The sequence below is a fragment of the Colius striatus genome, chromosome 4 (genome assembly GCF_028858725.1).
Source record: "Colius striatus isolate bColStr4 chromosome 4, bColStr4.1.hap1, whole genome shotgun sequence".
NCBI classification, from domain to species: domain Eukaryota; kingdom Metazoa; phylum Chordata; class Aves; order Coliiformes; family Coliidae; genus Colius; species Colius striatus.
Window position 1 is genome coordinate 4,627,056 of NC_084762.1, and position 19,149 is coordinate 4,646,204.

General features: G+C 44.3%; 1 protein-coding gene across 6 annotated transcripts in view; it reads left to right on the forward strand.

Annotated features, from left to right (window-relative positions):
- The window catches only part of HIVEP1 (HIVEP zinc finger 1), a 124,188-nt gene that overhangs the window by 95,602 nt on the left and 9,437 nt on the right, over positions 1–19,149 (forward strand). For all 6 annotated transcript variants that reach the window (XM_061995114.1, XM_061995115.1, XM_061995117.1 and 3 more), the window contains exons 5-8: positions 3,608–3,741; positions 5,038–5,213; positions 7,068–7,172; positions 16,651–17,168. In XM_061995114.1, coding sequence (XP_061851098.1) covers positions 3,608–3,741; positions 5,038–5,213; positions 7,068–7,172; positions 16,651–17,168 — 933 coding nt within the window. The remainder of the gene's footprint in view (positions 1–3,607; positions 3,742–5,037; positions 5,214–7,067; positions 7,173–16,650; positions 17,169–19,149) is intronic.

Genomic DNA, 19,149 nt, shown 5'->3' on the forward strand with positions numbered 1-19,149 from the left:
ACAGTTTAGACTGCAAGTCTCTGAGGGTTCTGTTTGCACATTTTAACCCTGACCTGACAAAGAGCTTGAAGTGCTGCTGTAAAACAATCTGTGAATCATGAAACTGCAGCACTGTTACACCTCACCTCCTGCCCTTCCCAAAGTGATGTGGCATCATCTGCTCTTGGGGCTTTAACTGCTGCTCTTCTTACCAGGATAAAACCACTTGCTGAACTGTTCCTGGCTTTGGCTTCAGAAGTCCAGAGATCTCTTAGTGGCTGCATCACTGGCTGCTAACCACTGGCACAAAACACCCAGTTCCTTCAACAATAGATGCTGTGGGAAGTGAAGAGACATGTGAACAAATGGCAAGCAATGAGGAACCCTGGGGCTTTGTTTGCTCTGCACAATTCGCTGCTCAGAGGCAATAGGTGAACTTGGCACGTTTCAGTGATTCAGAGAACAAACCACGAAATGGTACCAAGAGAGAAGCTCCTGGAATGAGGGCAGCACGTTAAAATGTAACAGGAGGTTCACCTGAATGGAAAAGGCTCACTCTGTCTCCCTACTCTTTTATTGTTCTGTTGTTTGCTGTTATTTTTTCACCAGTTTCCCTCAGCTGAAGCCATTGGTCTTGTACCAAGAGCCCTTTCTCAACCCCCTCAGTTGATCTCTGCTCCCCTCACTGAAGCAATGTGTGCAGTTATTCCAGGGTGAGGGTTCTTGGGCAAGAACAGGCTGGAGAATGGAAAGTTTCTCCTAGCTGGAAAGCTTTCCTTTGTTGGATGATGTGCCACAGCAGTCCACTGGAAAGTACTTTAATGCAGAAGATTTTTTTTATGTGTAAACTAGTAAAAGTTTAAAGATATTTAACCCCCCCCCAATTTTCCTCAAGTGGCTAAATACCAATGGGGAAAATGTTTAATGAATATTCTAATCTGAAGTGTGTAACTTTGATGATTCAGGCTGTGAGCATGGGGTTTTTTCCAAAGGGTATTGTGAAGTACCAGAAGTATCTATTGAACTCTGGTCTCAGGGCAGCCCTAAAAGCTTCTTTTTTTCTTCCAGTTTTATACCAGTAATTGAAGTTTATACCAGTTAAATTGGAGCAAAACGAGTAAAGTAGAAATGAATCATGGTCTTTGTCTCTGTGGGAGAAGAGAGGGAAACAGAAGGCATAAGTAGTCGTGGGGAGGGAGGTTTTACAGCACTGCCCTTTTCCTACCCTTTCCACCACTATGTGTGGGGTTTGGGGGGATTTTAGGTGAGGTACAGTAAAGGCTTTCTACGTAAGAAACCCGTGCTCCTTAGAGACTGGCTGCTCTTCAAAAGGTACAGAGGACCCAAGGCCTCAGCATCAATTTGGGATTCTTCATAAAACCTAAAAAGACTGCTTTTCTCAGTGTCAGTGAGCATGTCTGTAGGCTTCTGTGACAGAAACATGGTGTTTCTATTGGAGCATCTCTGTGATGGCAGCATTTTGCATGGTTAAGACACTGACACAGCCATTAAAGCAGCACATAACCAGTGATGCCTGGTACCTCAGTGGGAGGTAAATAATGATTTGAACACCTCTGTTAGGCTATGTCTGCACATAAGTGTGTTTTAAGAAGGGATGGGAGGAGAATCTAGAGGTCTTTGGCCTTGTGTTAGGTTTTTTCACTCAGGTGAATATACCATTTATTATAACACTATTTCACTGTAGTTTGGATCGAATGCTTCTGGAATCTTTCCTTCTCCTTTGTCATTTCTTTCTTAGAAAGAGTATTTAGGCTTTATGATGTGAAAATGAAGCACTTACAGATTGGATTGTTCCAGCTGCTGGGAATCTCTCTGTGATATTTGGTTTATTGTGTGTGTTCTCCATTTTCCACTACTCTTTTCTTGTTACATTACAAATGTCACCTTCTTACCCTTTGTTTGCAGTGGAAAGAAAAGCAGTTTGTGTGCCAGGTAACGTATAGGAACACACAGGAGTTACTGGAGTAGACTCTGTTGCTGATACCTCTCATCCAGAATATCTTCTTTCACCTTGCATCAATGCTGTTAAAACATGCAGGGTGACATTTCTTTCTTCCTACACCCAGGCAGAGTTGTCTTGTGTGCTGTGTTGGAACTGCTCAGATGTTGGAAAATGCAGCCCAAATCAGTCAGAGGGCTGCATGGTGGCATTTGGATTGGAGTAGTGCTTGCAGCCTGTGCGGGTTCCTGGGGCTTTGAATTCAACGGGAAGATGTTTTTCCTCTGCTCTGTGTTCATTCCTCATCAGGTGGGAAGTAAAGGTGGTGGCTGAGACCTCATGGAGAGCTATGGACAAGGACTGGGTGCCAGAATGATGTCACCCTCCGATATATGCAACGACCAGCGTAGTTCATCAGTCATTTTCAGTCAGCCAGCCAGCAAAGTCATCCCTCTTGCCAAGAATTTGCAAGCTTACAGGATTCAATTTTATAATGAGTAGAAAACATAAGGGCAGACTTTTTTTTTACCACTCATAATTTTATTCCCTTATCAATAGGAGCAAACGTGGTAAATGTGCCAGCGACGTGGGCAGAACAGTTTATAAATACAGCAGTAATAATTGCAGGCTAATTGGAGCATTCCTTCATTGTTGCCTGGTTTATAAATATCCTGGGTTTGGAAGGAGTAGGTTTTAATCATCAAATGTTGGGGGAACTCATCCTCCTTTAAAGAAAAAGAAGTAAAGAAGAAGTTCCTTAATTAATAGTCAGGGGAAATGGAGAAATGTATTTTTGTGCTGCTAGACAACTGGTGCACTTTGTCGTGTGATTTGGTCTGGCAGTGGGAATTCAGTGTGGAGTCCTGTTTTGGAAGGGTTCCAAAGCCCCTCTTCATAACCTCACCAAATGGAGAAGAGTAGATTTCCCCACCAAATGGGTGTATGTCTAAACAAAAGTATAACAGCAATCACAAAAGTTCCCTATTGGTATCTTCCCTTGGTACACCCCTCCTTCCCACCCTTCTCCTCTTTGCTGTGCCGTGGGAAAGCAGCTCCTGCCATGAGGGTCGTGGGTTGGCGGATGAGACCCCAGACCCACAGCTATGGGAGAGACACCAGTCAGGGAAGCTCTTCCCTGCCATGCTGTGGCAGACACCAGGCAGATATTGAAACATGTAGGCTTGAGGAAAAAGCACAGATAACTGGTCTTACACTAAAGTTTCCCCCTTTGTTTTGTCCAGTGGTGAGGGGCAGTGTGTCACGTAGCCAGAGCCCCGTCCGCATGGCCCAGTTGCTATGGTGAGAGCAGAAGAGCAAAGATGTAGCCATTGGGGAAGCAATTGGGTTAAATTCTTAAGCACCTTTACTCTGTTAGAAGGCTTACCTGAGCAAAAAACCATCACCTTCACCTTCCCAGAAGAAGGAGGCATCTCCTACTGCAGATTCAAAGCATTCCTGGTTGCCTACAGTGTCGTCCACAGTGCATAGCAGAGAAGTTCAGCAAAGGGTGTTTTTTCTTTCATGTATCTTAACATTTATATTTATTTTTAGTAATCAGATATTCTAATGGTGGCTTTTATGATGCTTTTCTTCACCCTAACTTGCAGGTCTGAATGGCATATACAAGATGACTCGTTTTTGTGATACACGTATCTCATTTTCTTTCAGCGAGCATTAAATAGAAAGAAACTGGCTGCAACGGAATTCAGCAATAAGGAAAACTCTGAGTCAAGCACTGAGCACGACAAAGAAAACTCCTTCATCAAAACTGAACCCAGAAGAGTTAAAATATTTGATGGAGGGCAAGTATTGTGCTTTGTGTATTACATATCGATGGGAAGAGACCTTTTTCCCCTTGAATCTGGACTTTGGAGAGATGTTGCTTATTGTTTGATTTAACCAGTTCCCTTACTGTGGTCTGGGGATGTTGGTTTATGCTTCCAAGAAAAATGGAAAGTTATCAGAAGAGAGTTATTGGGGGGGAGGAGTAATGAAATAAAGAGGAAGCAGTGTGATTCACTTTTTTTCCAAAGGACAAACATTAATCAGCAGTAAAGGCAGCTACATGCAGCCAGAGATGGAAATTCTTCTCCTGTATTCCTCTTGTGTGGTGAATAAGACCCTGATTCTGCAAGAAGGTTGTGTGACTTGTTGCCAGAGGGGATATAGTCCAGGGACTGAGCAGCAGACTAGGGAACAGTCTCTGGCAGTTCACTGTGGCATACACTGGCTGAACGACTCCTGAGTTGAAAAGTGCCATGGAAATATTTACTGAGAGCCCTCCTCCATGCACTGCAGTTCTTTAAGTCAGTTGCCTGAGATGAGTAGCAATTGCTTTAGCCACAAGTGTTAAAAACATACTACATGTTACACATACCTCATAAACCAGGTTTTTGGTTTAGTGTCAGTGCCACTTCCAAAACTTCAGTGCATGTTTTGTCATTCTCTTAATTGGTGGCAGGCTCTGGGGCTTTCTGTTGATTGGTTCCTGGTTGAATCCAGTCTAAGCCAGGAGTGAAGCCATTACCAGGCAGAACATTGTCTCTCCTCTGATGCAGACATCACAGGGACCAGGTCACAATAGCTAAGCACAAGCTTTGGCGTCCTTGAGCAGAGACATGAAGGGTGTAATTGAGTCTGACTGACTTTTCCTGTCTTAGAGGCAGTCCCAGTAGGCTGAGGCCAGAGCTCACCAACAGGGAATTTTAAAGACTTTCCCACTGATGTTGTTCCTTTTCTGCACCCAACACAGAGCCTCAAAGATGCTCTATTAAAGCTTCTTCATGGTGCCCAAACCCCACACTTGGAAAAGAAAGTATGTTCCTCTGTTGCAAAGAGGGAGTTTGAAACCTTTAAATGCTTCCTATCAAACAGTGCCTTTATCAAGAAGGTGTGCTGTTGCTCCTAAACAAGAGCTAGTGGAAAATGTAGACAGGAGTTACAGCAAATGCAGAAGTTGAGCAGAAAAAGAGAGTGATTGCTTTCACCAGTCCTTCGTTTGCATCCATCAGATAGCTTCTGAATGTTCTGGTAGGTCAGGGTTTCTAACTAGAATCATTTTCCCTTTACAACTGATTGCCCTGTGGTACTGTTCCTAGGTACAAGTCAAATGAAGACTATGTGTACGTTCGGGGGAGAGGGAGAGGGAAGTATATCTGCGAGGAATGTGGGATCCGTTGCAAGAAGCCCAGCATGCTGAAGAAGCACATTCGCACACACACCGACGTCCGGCCCTACCACTGCAACTACTGCAACTTTTCCTTCAAAACTAAAGGTAGGGCTACTTTCCTGTCCACTTTTCCCTTTTGTTTTTCCCCTTTCCACTTGAAAATATGATTCTTTTCTTCTCACATTTGGCTGTTTGTAAGCTGAGGACGTTCTCTCTCTGTGGAGTTCTGTTGTCTAAGGCTTCAAATGTTTGTAGTTTCTGATTTCCCTCTTTTCCTTCTGCACATTTATTCAGACAATCACATCTGTGTATGAGTGAGCTGTGTGGCCTGCCATGATGGGTGAGACATGAGTGGGAGAGGGAAATCATGTGGGAGTATGGTGGAAGTTAGGTAAAGACAAGCGAGCTGGTTGGTTGCTCATCCCAGATGGAGATGGGAACACAGAGTTTGAAGTCCCTAACAGTGATCTTTTGGAGGTGTGACAGTGACAGTATTGTAGTCCTACTGGCACTCAACTAATTGCTCTGGGAAAGAAATTGACCTTTATTAAATTACTCTAGTAAAATGGTCTTTATACCCTTGAATTTCAAGGTTCACTTTCCACTTGACCTTCTAAGACCCAAAGATGGATCCCTACTTTTTAAAGACTGTTTACACAAGGTACTTAGAATCATTTCAGTTGGAAAAGACCTTTAAGCTCAAGGAGTCCAACCTCTCCCCTCACACTGAGCCATATCCCTCAGCACCTCAGCTCCACAGCTTTGCAATGGCTCCAGGGATGGGGACTCCCCCAGCTCCCTGGGCAGCCTGGGACAGTGTTTAAATGCATCAGTGCTTAAACAGGAGGTACGTTAAACAGTGGTAGATACAGGACTCAAGTGAAACAAACAGGAGAAGTTCACAGGTAGAATAATTTCAACAGAAAAATGTAAGCAGTAGGGTTTTTTTTGTCTTTGAGGATCATGTAGCAATAAATCCCTCCCCAGCTGTAACCTCAGAAACAGTTGTATTTGTAGTGGGTTCAACACTACTCAGCAGCTGGGGGGAATGCTTCCAACAAATAAGCCAGTGCTGCAGAAAGTGGGATGGATAGCATGTCAAAATGTATTACTACATCTTTACACACTCGGCCTTTAAGATGAGATGCTGGAGAGTGAACCCAATAAGGGTGAAGTGATGGGCTGAGGCCTGTGGGATGAGATTCAACAAGGCTAAGTGCCTGGGCAAGAGGCTTGGGAAAGAGTGGCTGGAAAGCTTCCCAGGGGAAAAGGATCTGGGAGTGTTGGTTGACAGCAGCTGAACATGAGCCAGCAGTGTGCCCAGGTGGCCAAGAAGGCCAATGGCATCCTGGCTTGTGTCCTGAGTGACCAACAGGACCAGGATTGTGCCCCTGTGCTGGGCCCTGGTGAGGCTGAGCTCAAGGGCTGTGTTCGGAGCTGGGGAAGGGGCTGGGGAAGGGGCTGGAGCACAAGGCTGATGGGGAACAGCTGAGGGAATGGGGGTGTTCAGCCTGGAGAAGAGAAGGCTGAGGAGAGACATGAGCACCCTCTACAGCTACCAGAAAGGAGGTTGTGGTGACATGAGGCTCAGTCTCTTCTCCCAAGAAAGACAAGAGGAAACAGCCTCAAGTTGCTTCAGGGGAGGTTTAGATGGGAGATTGGGGAAGAAAGAAAAGAGTTGTTAAGACACTGTCCCAGGCTGCCCAGGGTGGAGACCCCATCCATGGAGAGATCCCAAAGCCGTGGGACTGAGGGACGTGGGTTAGTGGTGGCCATGGCAGTGCTGGGGGAACAGTTGGATTCAATGATCTTAAAGGTCTTTCCCAGCCTAAATGATTCTGTGATTCTGTGAAAGCAATTGATACATGGCTATGAACGTAGCTGAATACAGACTTGTTGAGCATATATTTCTATGCATTTGTATAGTCACAGAGCATTTTTTGTCTTATTATTCTTAAGGAAATTTGACAAAACATATGAAGTCAAAGGCACATAGCAAGAAATGCATGGATTTGGGAGTCTCGGTAGGCTTAATAGATGACCAGGATGGAGAAGAGGAATTTGGTAAGAAATCAAAATCTTCCTTCTTTACTGCATTTCGGTATTTATTTTGTCATCTCAATTTCCTACCCTTTGAAATTATTGTCGAGGGAAAAGATAGAGAGGTGAAAATCTTACAAGCTAGTCTAAGGGAGCAAGAAGCACTCGAGAAGCTTTCGCCAAATGAAATGACAAGCATATGCCAAACATCATTTGCTGCTGAATTTTTCACCAAGTGTTATGCAATTTAACTTTATCAGTTTCACAGATAGATATGACAAGACTGAAAATGCCAGAAAATCAGCCATTTGTCTAGGGAAAAGGAGGGGAAAAAAAAGGTAGTCAACTGTAATGTTTCTTTGAAAATAGTTGGGCATGAAATGAAAGATCAGAGATGGGAGTGATACCACTAACGTGCCCCTCAAGTCACAAATGTGTTGCTGAGTGGATTGCAAGGAAACTGATCATTTTCCAGTGTGGAGTTTTGTCCTCCTTCATGAAGAACTGGGTGTAAATCAGCAGATAGGGATCATTAAGGAATTATGAACGTTATTCATCTTGAGCTGCTCTGCTTCTCCGTTAGTGCCGAGAGTGTTAACAGGAGCCTGTTTGCTAATAATTGCACTTCTGCACTTCCCACATCCCAAAAGCTCCACTTGCAGACAACATGAGATCAAGCATAGTCTAAAGGAGCCTTGTTCATGTGGGTTTTGTGATAGGAAAGATGGAGCTGCACAGAGGCAGCGAGAAGGAGAACAAGATTGTGCGTTGAGACTGGTGCAGCTCTCAGCACGTTTCAGTGCAGTGGCGGCGTTTTCTCCTTCCTTCTGTCTCTCGCTGGGGAGATGAGTTGTGTTGCCTTCCTTTGTTGCGTTTGTCTTCTTTCAGTGGAATAGTTTATTAGGTTGTGGATGAGGTTTTGAGAAAAGAAAGCAGTGGGGATCTTCATTTAAACAGTAAAGGGCAAGGAAGATGAATGCACTTGCTCCCGTATGACAGCCGCCAGCAGGATAAGCGAATCAGCTTGAATCTAATCCTAAATAATGCTGGGAATATGACTCAGCTGGTATGATTCAGTCGTGCACTAGGTACAAAGAAACCTGCATTTTCCCTTTTTTGGCCTTCTTTGATACATTCCTTTTTGGTAAGCTGAAAACACGTCCTCCTTTGCAATTTGAGGTCCTGAATAGGTACCACAGATGATAAATGGCAGCACCAATTACTATCCTCTTCTCACAGAGGAGCAGTTTCCCTTCACATTTGGATGACAAAAACCATCACAACTTTTAAGCAACCTTCTGTAGCTTTTGACAATTCTGTTCAGCTTTAGAATTAGGAACTGAACAACGTTTTGCTGATTGAGGGGTCGATATTGCCCATCCCGTACGTTAAAAACTGCACTTGTGGTTAGAACGTAGTGAGAAAGGTTTTGAACGCTGACAGAGTTGTCAGCAACACCCAGGAGATGTAAGCCATTTCAAACATTTGTTGAAAGATTGCTTTTCTTTGGCTTTGAGGCTGTTCAACTGAGAGAGAGAAAGAGACCCTCTCTTTTTACATGCCACCTACAGATGTGTGTAACCATAGTATAAATACATATTCCCTGAAATGCGTTGTTTCAGCATGGTAATTAATATATGAAATACTCTCTTTTGGAAAAAAAGGCAAGACAAACATTGAAAGGGTTTTGCTACATAATCCTTGAAATTCTTCCAGGAGTTTCAACTGGAGACTCCAGTGCTTCCCCCACCCCACCCCAGAATAAAACAGGTAACACTTCTTTCTTGAACTACGAACCCCAAACTGGAAAAAGAACCTGGGCATAAAATCCCTGCCTTCTGTAAAAGAGCTGGCTCAGGTACCCTTAGCAAAAGCAGCTGTGCAGCACAAAGCTCAGCACAAAAGTCCTATCCAAGAAGCAGGGTCATTAAGCCTGTGATTAACACACATCTTCTGCAGCCAAAGCAGCCCAGCTTCTCCAGTTCCCGCGTAACACGGGGCATTCAGAATTCTCCACGCAAGTTCAGTGGGTAACTGTACACTTCAAACATGAGATTTCACCTGTCAGCTTCCACCTGCATTGAGGTGATTTCTCATGGTGGTTCAGAAACTTGCTCGTTGGCCCATTTTTAGGTCCAGGCTCAGGACAGCAATATGTCATCCACCAAGGGAAACACAATGGGCTTTGCCTATCGAGCTGCACCCGTCGTGTTGCAACTTTGGCTCTCACAGCCCTACCTCTCTCTGGCATGAGGTGGTGGTGGGTTTATGTCTGTTATCCTTTTGGTACTTCAAAAACTGATGCATTTAAACCTGTATGTTGTTTTACTTCAAGAATTGGGTGGTGGTTAAAAATGATCTGTCTCTTGGAGCCCGTGGCCTGCCCATTCCCGTCTCTTACCTCAGCTGGAAGGCAATGTGAGATGCTCTAGAGGAAGGGGCAAAAAGTCTGATAAGAAATCATTATGACCTCAGAAAGAAACATTTCTTCTTCCTGTAGGCTGCGAGAGCTGTGAGATTCTTCCTGTGTGAGACAGGCCTATCCCCTCACCCACACAATGTCTGTGTGTCTGCAACTAATTTGTTATCTGACCATTTGGAATATTGGTTATGGCAATGAAAACATTTGCAGCTTTGCTTAAAATAACTAAGCTGTATGCCTTCCATCAGACTTTGAATGAGAGAATTAGCCAGAAGTTTAACGAAGCCACCAACCTCTTACTTACAAAGGAATTCGCTGATTCTCTTTCTATGTAGTTTTTTTTAAAGCAGAGGCAATGACAACTATTTGACTATAGGAGGTTTTTTAGACTTGTATAAATCAGCTTTGACCTAATAGCAGTCCAGAGGAACAGCACAGGAGGATTGACCGAGGGGTACAAAGCCATGCACAAGGCTGAACACAGGCTTGCACGCACATGGAGTTTGTTCAGTAATCTGAGAAGCTGCAATTTTGTTGTGCTCTAATGTCTGGGGGAAGAAAAAAGAAAGAGATGCTCCCAAGCTGCCTGAGACTATGTGTGATCAGAGCTTTTAACATAGCATTCTTTCTATTTGGACTTGTCATCATTTGGGTATTAGTAAATACTTTCTGGACTGGCTTTTTTTGTATTCAAAAGCCATTCCCTCATCCATTTATCTTTCATCTTCTGCTCTGCGGAATGTTCTTGTCACCAAAATCCAGGGTTGCAATGTAAGGAATGTTAATATCTGAATTAAATTGTCAGGCAGGGGGAACTGTTTAGTGTGACAGACTGCAACTGGGGATATCCTCTTTGGCCAGGCTGCCCCAGCCTTTTGCTGTGCAGCCTTAAAAACAACAACAATTTGTCTTGGAGCCTGTCATATTTCCCATGGAAGCCCATGTGTGAGTGCTCTGGTGTGCCTGAGTAAACTTGCATGGAATCAGGAGATGGGCAGAACTTATTCCAGTGGTCTCTCTGGAGACATTTTATCTCAAAATATTCAATACTTTACCAGTGAAAAGACCTAATTGTAAGTTTCAGATATATATTTACATACATGGATACACACACACACATATATATATATTTTCTTAAAAACACTTCAATTTTCTGCATTGTTAAAGAAACCCCTCAAAGATACAATGGTTCCAAGTTAATTAGCTATGTATTACTTATCCTAGATCTTAAGTGAGTTTCCATGGCTCTTCATTAGCTTAATCATGACTCAGGCTGTGTTTTCACTGCACCTACATTTAAGGAGTGACAATAAATGAAAATCCTTGGCAGTAGTATTCTCCTTTCACAGGCAGAATGGAAGGCTGCTTCTGTAGAGCTTGTAAGAAATACATTTTGACCTCCCTTTTTAAAATCAATGTCTAATCTTCAACTAGATATACATTTAATCATGCTGGAGCCCTGCACTTACAGCCTGGGAATAGGCTGCCTGGTGTTATGGTTGATTTTAAACATACAGGTTACTCAGGAAGGCTTAGGTGTAAATAATCCCTTTAAATAGAGATTAGTTTTACTTTTGGTTGCTGGTTCTTTCTTACTTTCCATACTCTTAGGAATGAAAGTGAAAAGCCCAGGTTTTTGCCTGTTTTCTGAGGAGCCCTGGCTCTGACCAGCCTGAATTGAACCCAGTAGATGTCACTGTGAGTCCTCTCTGATGGTGGACAGCAGCTTAAGCAAGTCTGAAATCAGGCGAGAAAAGCCTAGGAAGAGATTAGAAAGGCAGCATGACAGCAGATTTGGGTGTAGGTGCTGGTGGTATTCCACAGAACATGGCTTTACCCTTTAAAAGATGTGTTTGAGTGGTCTATTATAAGACTAAGACAACGAGTGAAACCCCAAGTCTAAGCTTGTAATTGTTTAGAGAAATAGAGAGTGCACTGATGACACACAGACCTTATTTTCAAGTTTATGGTGATCTAATGACATACTAAAAACATTTCAGCCTTTATTGCTACGATATGTGTTTTTTCTGGAGTTTGGTGGAGAGTACATCACAGTTGTTTTGGTTTGAAATGCCCTTATGTGATACTAACCCACAACTGCAGCTACTTCCATTTAGTAAGTTTATATTTAGGTGGCAATAGGTAGGGAACAGCCCAGCAGGTAGATGCTTGGTAAACTGTGGTTTTAATCTCTTAAGTAGAGCCAATAACAATCCTAGAGTTACCATAACTGGCCATTTGCTTAGGAATGTGTGAAACTTCAGCAGTCTGGACTTACATTTTCAGGTCTTTCTCATCCTCCTGGCGGTGAAATTATGGAAACAAACATTTTGTTCTTTATCCGACAATCTACCTAAATAAGATGAAGTTATAACCAAGTGTGACTAAGGTCTAAGCTGTTGAACTGTGTTGTACGAAACTGGCAGGTCTGTGGCAGGGCCTGATGAGCCAAGGTGGTGTGATGGACTGATTGGTGATGACACCACAAGCAAAAGCTGTAAATGGAGATTCTGAAGACCCTTTCTTGTGGTACTTTGCAGTATGATGATAATTATATGGCTTTTGGTAAAGCCATGTACAATAAGGATTCCTGTAGGAAAAACCTTTTAATTTTAAAGAACTTTAAAGTGCATGGGGAGACCTATTTCAGTTCCCTCATTTGTAGCATCACACCTGGGAAGAGCAGCATGTGGATTTAGCAGCCCGAGGCACAGCACTAATGGACATATTAAAATGCTGATAATTCCCACTCATGCTGCTGCATTGAAGAACTTGAAGCTTTTTCGTTCCTGCTTTGGGGTAAAAATGTCAGGATAGCAGAGCCTCAGCCAACAAGCTCATCAGGACCACAAACACAGTACAGAGCTGATTAACTGACAGCAAGGTAAATGAAGGGCTAAGGTGATTTTTGCCTGTGATTTGTATGCACTTAGAGAGGATTAAAACCTCAGTTTTATTAAATACAACTCTGGCATGCCAGCAAAATCCCCAATCAAAAGCTGTGTCCACGTTTCTATCACACCTTTATTTCCAGCTGTTACTAATTTTTGCAGAGCTCAGGTCTGTAGCCAAAAGTCCCACTTTCCCCTGTGAAGTCCAGCAAGAAGAAAGAGTCTTTCAAGGGTTACAAAGATTGCAGCAGCTGACAGAGGATAAGAGACATTCCCTACCCTTCGAGAAACACTCTTTGTATAATATTGAGACAGCCTTGCACAGTCTTTCTGTGAAAATGATGAGAGTTACAAACTCAAAAGAGCTTTCATAAAGCCTTCACTTAATAATGGGATTTTTTTGGTCCTGTTTTCCTTTTTTTTCCCCCCAAAACCTGTGAACTTCCCTGCCAAAAGCCATTTCCCCACGTGCTAGTGGCCTTTACATATAGGACACATCCTTCATTCTGAAACAGCCCACGCTGCTTTGCAACCTTGGACCAAGTTAAACACAGGAGTCATTTTGTTCCTTTTGGAAATTGAGTCCATTCTAATTATATATATATATATATTTGAATATATATATATCTATATCTCAGCTACATAAGCATATGGTTATAATTGTGTGTAGTTTAAGATAGGAAGCAAAGAATTAATTTCCCCCCAATTAAAGCTGCAAGGGAACTTTAGCAGGCAGCATACAATTACCAGAATGGATGGAGGCCAACACTGCTTGGTTAATGAGATAGTGCTTGGGAAAGAGTCTTTCACCACAGGGAATGGTCACAGCCTCAGCTCCTTCAGCCTGCTGCCCACACTCTTCTTAATGCCCCCCAGAATGCCATTTGCCTCCTTGCCCACGAGGGCACATTTGCCATCTCAGGTTTAATTTGATTCAAGGACTCCCAGGTGTGTCTCCTGAAGCTGCTCTCCATCAGGTCACCCCCAGCCTGTGCTGGTGCAGGGGGTTGTTCCTCCCCAGGTGCAGGACTCTGCACTTGACCTTGTTGAACCTCATGAGGTTCCTCTCTGCTCAGCTCTCAGCCTGCCCAGATCTCACTGAATGGCAGCACAGTCTCTGATGAATCAGCCACTGTTCCCAGTTTGGTGCTATCAGAGAACTCTGTGAGGGTCACTCTGTCCCCTCATCCAGGTCATTGATGAAGATGTTAAATCAGACTGGCCCCAGAACAGATCCCTGTGGAACCCCACTGGCCTCCAACTACACTCAGTGCTGTTGATCACCACTCTCTGGGCTCTGTCATTTGGGCAGCTCATCCTTTTGTGTGTTGCCAGAGGGAACAAGGCAGGAATGGGGTTTTTCCTTCGCTTACATTTGGAAGCAGGGTGGGAGCGAGGGAGCTACACTCCTCGCTGTCACCTCACACTGCAGCCTCTGGCTCCAGGTAACCCCACTGGAACAGAAGCTGGCAAATGCAGGGAGGGTGGAGAGAAACAGGGAAACAATAGAGGGAAACGATATCCCACAGAGTCCTGCGAGTAAGGAATCTGTGTCCTGCACATGGTTCTCTTTTCCCTTCCCAGGGTTTTATTCCAGAAGGCTGAGACTTCAGCAGAAAAGTTCTGCATGAGCAGCATTTGCTGGTAATTCCTGTAGTGGTTTTAAATGTTGAATTGAAAGAAAAAGGTAGTTCCTTCTCCTAAAACTGGGCATTGCTTGAGCATATGTTTTCCTTGCTTCACAAAGGTGACAGGGCAGGCTAATAGCTTCAGGTAGTTTCTCTTGCCAGCTGGTGACTGACATCAGCTTTCCTAGGAAATGTGAGTCAAGTGGTGAGAGGGAGAAAGAAAGAAGAGAAACAGTAGAATTCCTCAGAGAATAGTTACATGATGTTGGTAAACAGACCAAAATGAAGGTGTCCAGACTGAAGCCCAGGACTTTGCAGTGCCCCATGTGTTATTGAAAGAGTTGCAGGAAACCTGTGGGTCACCCTTTGGATGTAACTCATGGAGAAGTCTTTGAGATGGGTTACAGAGGCACTGGGGGAAGTTATTTCCATTCAGAAGTGTAACATCCACAGAGGTTCCAACGCTTTAGATTGCTTTGCTTTGCAAATTAATCATGAAGAAACACTGTTTGTGTGAAGAAGAGAAACAGCAGAAGGAGACAGGGGGGAAAAAAAACCCCACGTTGAATAGCTCCATGTGGTTTTGTTAATAATGTGTTTAATAATCCCACTTGACATATTTTTGGAATGGACCTTCCTGAATTAATTTCTCCACTGAAATTCTTTTCTTCTCTTTTTTTTCTGAACAGCTCTGTCTGTAGATGAGAATTATAAATGAAGACCATTTAAAAATCTCAAGTATTATTTTTGTTAGCACCGTTCCAATGACCTGGAGGAGTTCAGGGTACTTTTAATAACGCTGCAGTTTCGTGCCTGCTCTAGTAAACGTGGAAAATCTATCATTTCCATATTTAATGTACAAATTACTGTGTAGGCAAAGAGGGGCAAAGTCATTGTAGAGGGATTCTTGTTTTCAAAGCAGCTATTAGTCTTGTTCCTAATTGCACCGCTCATTTGAAGCCATAAAGGCTTATAATGGTGGGTAACTTACTGAGAGGTAGCTCAATTAAACCCATTTATTTTACCTGGAGTTCAAGATGCTTATTTTGGTTTGGGATAACGAAGCAGCCTTAAGTACATTAAAATTCTTCTAAGGGTCTGTTGGGGTTGGTTTTTTTTCCCAGAATCATTTCTTTTGAGGGTAAGTTGCCATGTAGGTTTCCTCAGAGCAGGATTTCTGAGCCTTTAACTAACCAGCCATCCTGGGTTTTGCAGAGGCAAATGATTTTCGTGTTATTTTTTTTTCCTCATGTGGAAGCTCAGCAGACAGACCTTTAATCAAATATAAAATAACAGTGCCTTCAAAGCATTTCATCTTATATCCCAGACAGTCTGGCTTGGAATCAGATAGAGCAGATGGGATTTTCTGTCTCCTTCCTCAAGACGATTCTTTCTTTCCAAATTGTGATGTGGAAGGAGGAGAAAAGCTGCAGCAGGGCTGCGTTTTGTAGAGAAATTTACCACCAGACAGCAGTTTGGCTTTAAGGCTTGAAGTCAGGAGGGCTTCTTCATGTGAGCAGTGTTCCATGCATAGGTAACTTTTGATAGGATTAGGGCTTTCTTGCCTCCTAGGACATCTTGGGTGATTATTTTATAATAAGCCATTCAAAACATTAGCAAAGTGAAGAAATCTGGGAAGGTCTAATTTTGGTCTCTTTTGCCTGTTAACGTGACAGATTCCTGACAACCTCCAGTCTTTCTGCTTTCATCCTGCAAACCCCTTTGCAGCAGTGATTCATGTTAGGTACAAGGACACCCACTTGTGAGTCAGAACCAGCTAGAGAGTATCCCACCACTGAGGCTGGCACAGCAGCTCTGTGTGTCCTCACTGGGGACTTCAGCAACTGGGAATCTGCTCACTTCTCCCCAAGTGAAAGCACACAGGTTATAAATGGCTTATAGGAAACAGCCCAGACCAGAAGGTTACAAACAACACAGAAGCAGAAGGGGAAAGATTATGGAGCTTTATAATTAGATATGTTTGATGGGAAAGAAAGAAAACGACGACAGTCACAGAACCACAGAGTGGTTGGGGTTTGGAAGGGCCCTGCAGAGCTCATCCAGCCCAACCATCAGCTTCCCCTCCATCAGGGGGCACAGGAACACGTCCAGACGGGTTTGGAAACCTCCTGAGAAGGAGCCTCCACACCCTCCCTGGGCAGCCTGGGCCAGGGCTCCCTCACCTCAGCACCAAACGAGTTTCTCCTTGTGTTTAAGTGGGACTGTTTGTGTTCCAGCTTGTGCCTGTTACCCGTTGGTCCTGTCGCTGGACACTGCAGAAAAAAGTGTCTCCCCAGCCTCTCGACACCCACTCTATTTAGGTATTTATAAGCATTTATGGGATCCCTCCTCAGCCTTCTCTTCTCCAGGCTAAACAGCCCCAGGTCTCACAGCCTTTCCTCATAAGAAAGATGTTCCATTCCCCTGATCAATCTTACTTGTTGCTCTGATGGGATGTGACTGAGAAAATGCCCATGTCACATGGATTTTAAGTGTTTCCACCTCCTTCCCAATCAGTCCAGGACCTTCATGGGCTTATTTTCCAATTCCCACTTTTGCAGGTGAGAAGCAAAGGTTTGGCTACGACCGGTCAGGATACGACGTGGAAGAGTCCGATGGTGCAGACGAAGACGAAAACGACAACGAGGATGACGACGAAGACAGCCAGGCTGAGTCAGTGCTCTCCACCACCCCCTCGGTGACAGCCAGCCCCCAGCACCACCCCTCTCGCCACGGCCTCCAGGACACCGCCGGCACCGACGAAGACATCAGGCTTCCCGACTGCTTCGCCGGCGTTCACACGGACTCCATGGACGGCCTCCCGAAAGCCCTGCTGACCAAGATGACTGTCCTTAGCGCGGTGCAGTCGGTCAGCAGGAGCTCCAGGTCACCAGCAGAATTCTCCCATCAGGAAGCAGCTGAGGATAAAGGCCAGGAGAGAGGAGCTGGGCCCCGCGGCAGCAGCGCGGTGCCGGTGGACGTCTCTCCTCCATCTCCAGGTCACCAGATGTCTGTGGATTACCCAGACCCAGCAACAGCCCTGGGCCACTCCTTGATACCAACCACAGCTCTTACAAAGGTAGGAAGGTCCGACACAAGGGAAGAGAGCAGGATTTTCACTCCTCCCTGTAAAGATCTTTTGGGAGATTTCTCAAAGATCAAAATGTTTCCTTTTACCTCCGTTCTTAGAGTTGTTGGCTGATGAGTCTTACAAGAAGGGTTGAAAGTGATGGAAACACAGGTGTGTGAGACTCTGGAAACAGCAACATTGTGGGAGCACTGCTTTCCATATTCCTAGCTTTGCTTGTTTTCTTCCTGAAAGGATTAATCATGATATTGTCATTTTAGCTGAGGCTGAGAGATGATAATGCAAACAAGAAGGGATATAACAGACACGCAGAGCAAACACATGGTGGTGGCTGTGAAGCTATCAGAGGAAAGTGATAGAATTCAGAAGTCATTGCACTCTGAATCATTGGTAATTACCAAGGGAAATTAATCTGGTCCCAAAGGGGTGTTTTTTTGCCTTATCGCTGTAAAATAATTGTGCAACTGCTTATCTCTCCTCCAAATGTGCTTAGTAGCAGAAGTAGGAAGAGCACCATATGTTCAAGGGAATTAGGAGGTTGCTCTTGCACGGTAACAAAAGGGGAGAGGAGCACAGAGCGCCGAGATCCGAGTGCTCTCGGGTTTTTCTCCAAGCTGAGAGAACATTTTAATCAGAAGAAGGATGGGTTTTGCCCATACCTATTGCAGACACTCGCAGAGAGATGAGGTCAGTCTGTGTGCAAGGCTGAGGGAGCATTCAGTAATTTTGGCAACTTTAGCCTTTCAAACTCTGCTGAAATCACAGGGGGGATCTGGCAGGTGCTGAAGCTTTTTCCAGTTCAGCAATATTTTAATGGGCTGTAGTGGGAACAAGTCACACACCTGATTTGACCCTGAGGGTATCTCTTGGAAGCTTGGAGTTACTGCAGTAAGACCGTGAAGGGTGTTAGAGCTTTAAATACAGGAGTGAGCGCTGCCTTCCCTGTTCACAAACGGTGTGTGCATGCAGTTGTACTGCTGGATTTGTTGTTTACAGCATTTCAGATAGTGAGCTGTTGGCAAGGAGAAGGAGTGACAGTGGTTGCTGCGTTTCGTTGAGCACAGGTTCATTCTGGCCCCTGGGAATAGTGAGTCCGTGTGGCACACGTAAATTGGAGGGGTTTTGGGGTATGACAGAGAAGAAAATGTTGTGGTCTCTTGACCACTCTCTGCACCTGACACAAAAGGGGGTAGAATCTTAGCATCTGGATTTTGGTTTTCAGTTGGATACCAGAAAGGCATTTGCCTGAGTTTACTCCCTCACTGAACAAAAACCACTGAAGCCTCCAGAAAATATTCCCAGTTTCAGATGTTGACAGGTCCCTATTAACACAGCTCTAATAGTTGTCTCTGCTCGTACACGAGGAGAAAAGGCATGCAAGGGATACAAGGCAGCCATCCCTTTCCAGACTGTCTCCTCCTTTCCCAGACCAACAAAAGGAGCAGGCACGTGCCTGATGGTTATCTACAGCCTGTTCCTACAGTGAGTGCTGTGTGAGGAATGGGGATCCCACTTGTTGCAGTGGAAACAAGGGGCTGGGACAGCTGGGGAAGGCTGCTGTGTATTCCTTCCAAAACATCCCTACCAGTTTAGCAGGACTTCTCGTGAGGTGTCCGACAGGCCTTGTCTTGAGGAAGATGTTGGCTTCCTTCTCACATCCCTCTTGCCATTTTAGACTGGTTGGCACTGTGTAGTGAATAAATCACATTCTCCCATAACCAGCACGTTTCTTACCAGCAGTTTTCAGAAGTATTTCTGTTGGTGCTTTAGAGATTTAGAGGTTTCTTTAGAGATTTCTTGAGAGTCAAAACCACAGGATTACTGTTTGGGACTGTGGAAACTAAATAAGGTTGCAGCGCTCCTTAGGTGTTATGAATGTGCCTAAAACTAAAAGAGAGAGATTGCAATCGCACTTTAAGACTTCTCATTTGGGGAGATTTTAGGAGAGGAGTTGCCAGCTTTGGTCCCTGAC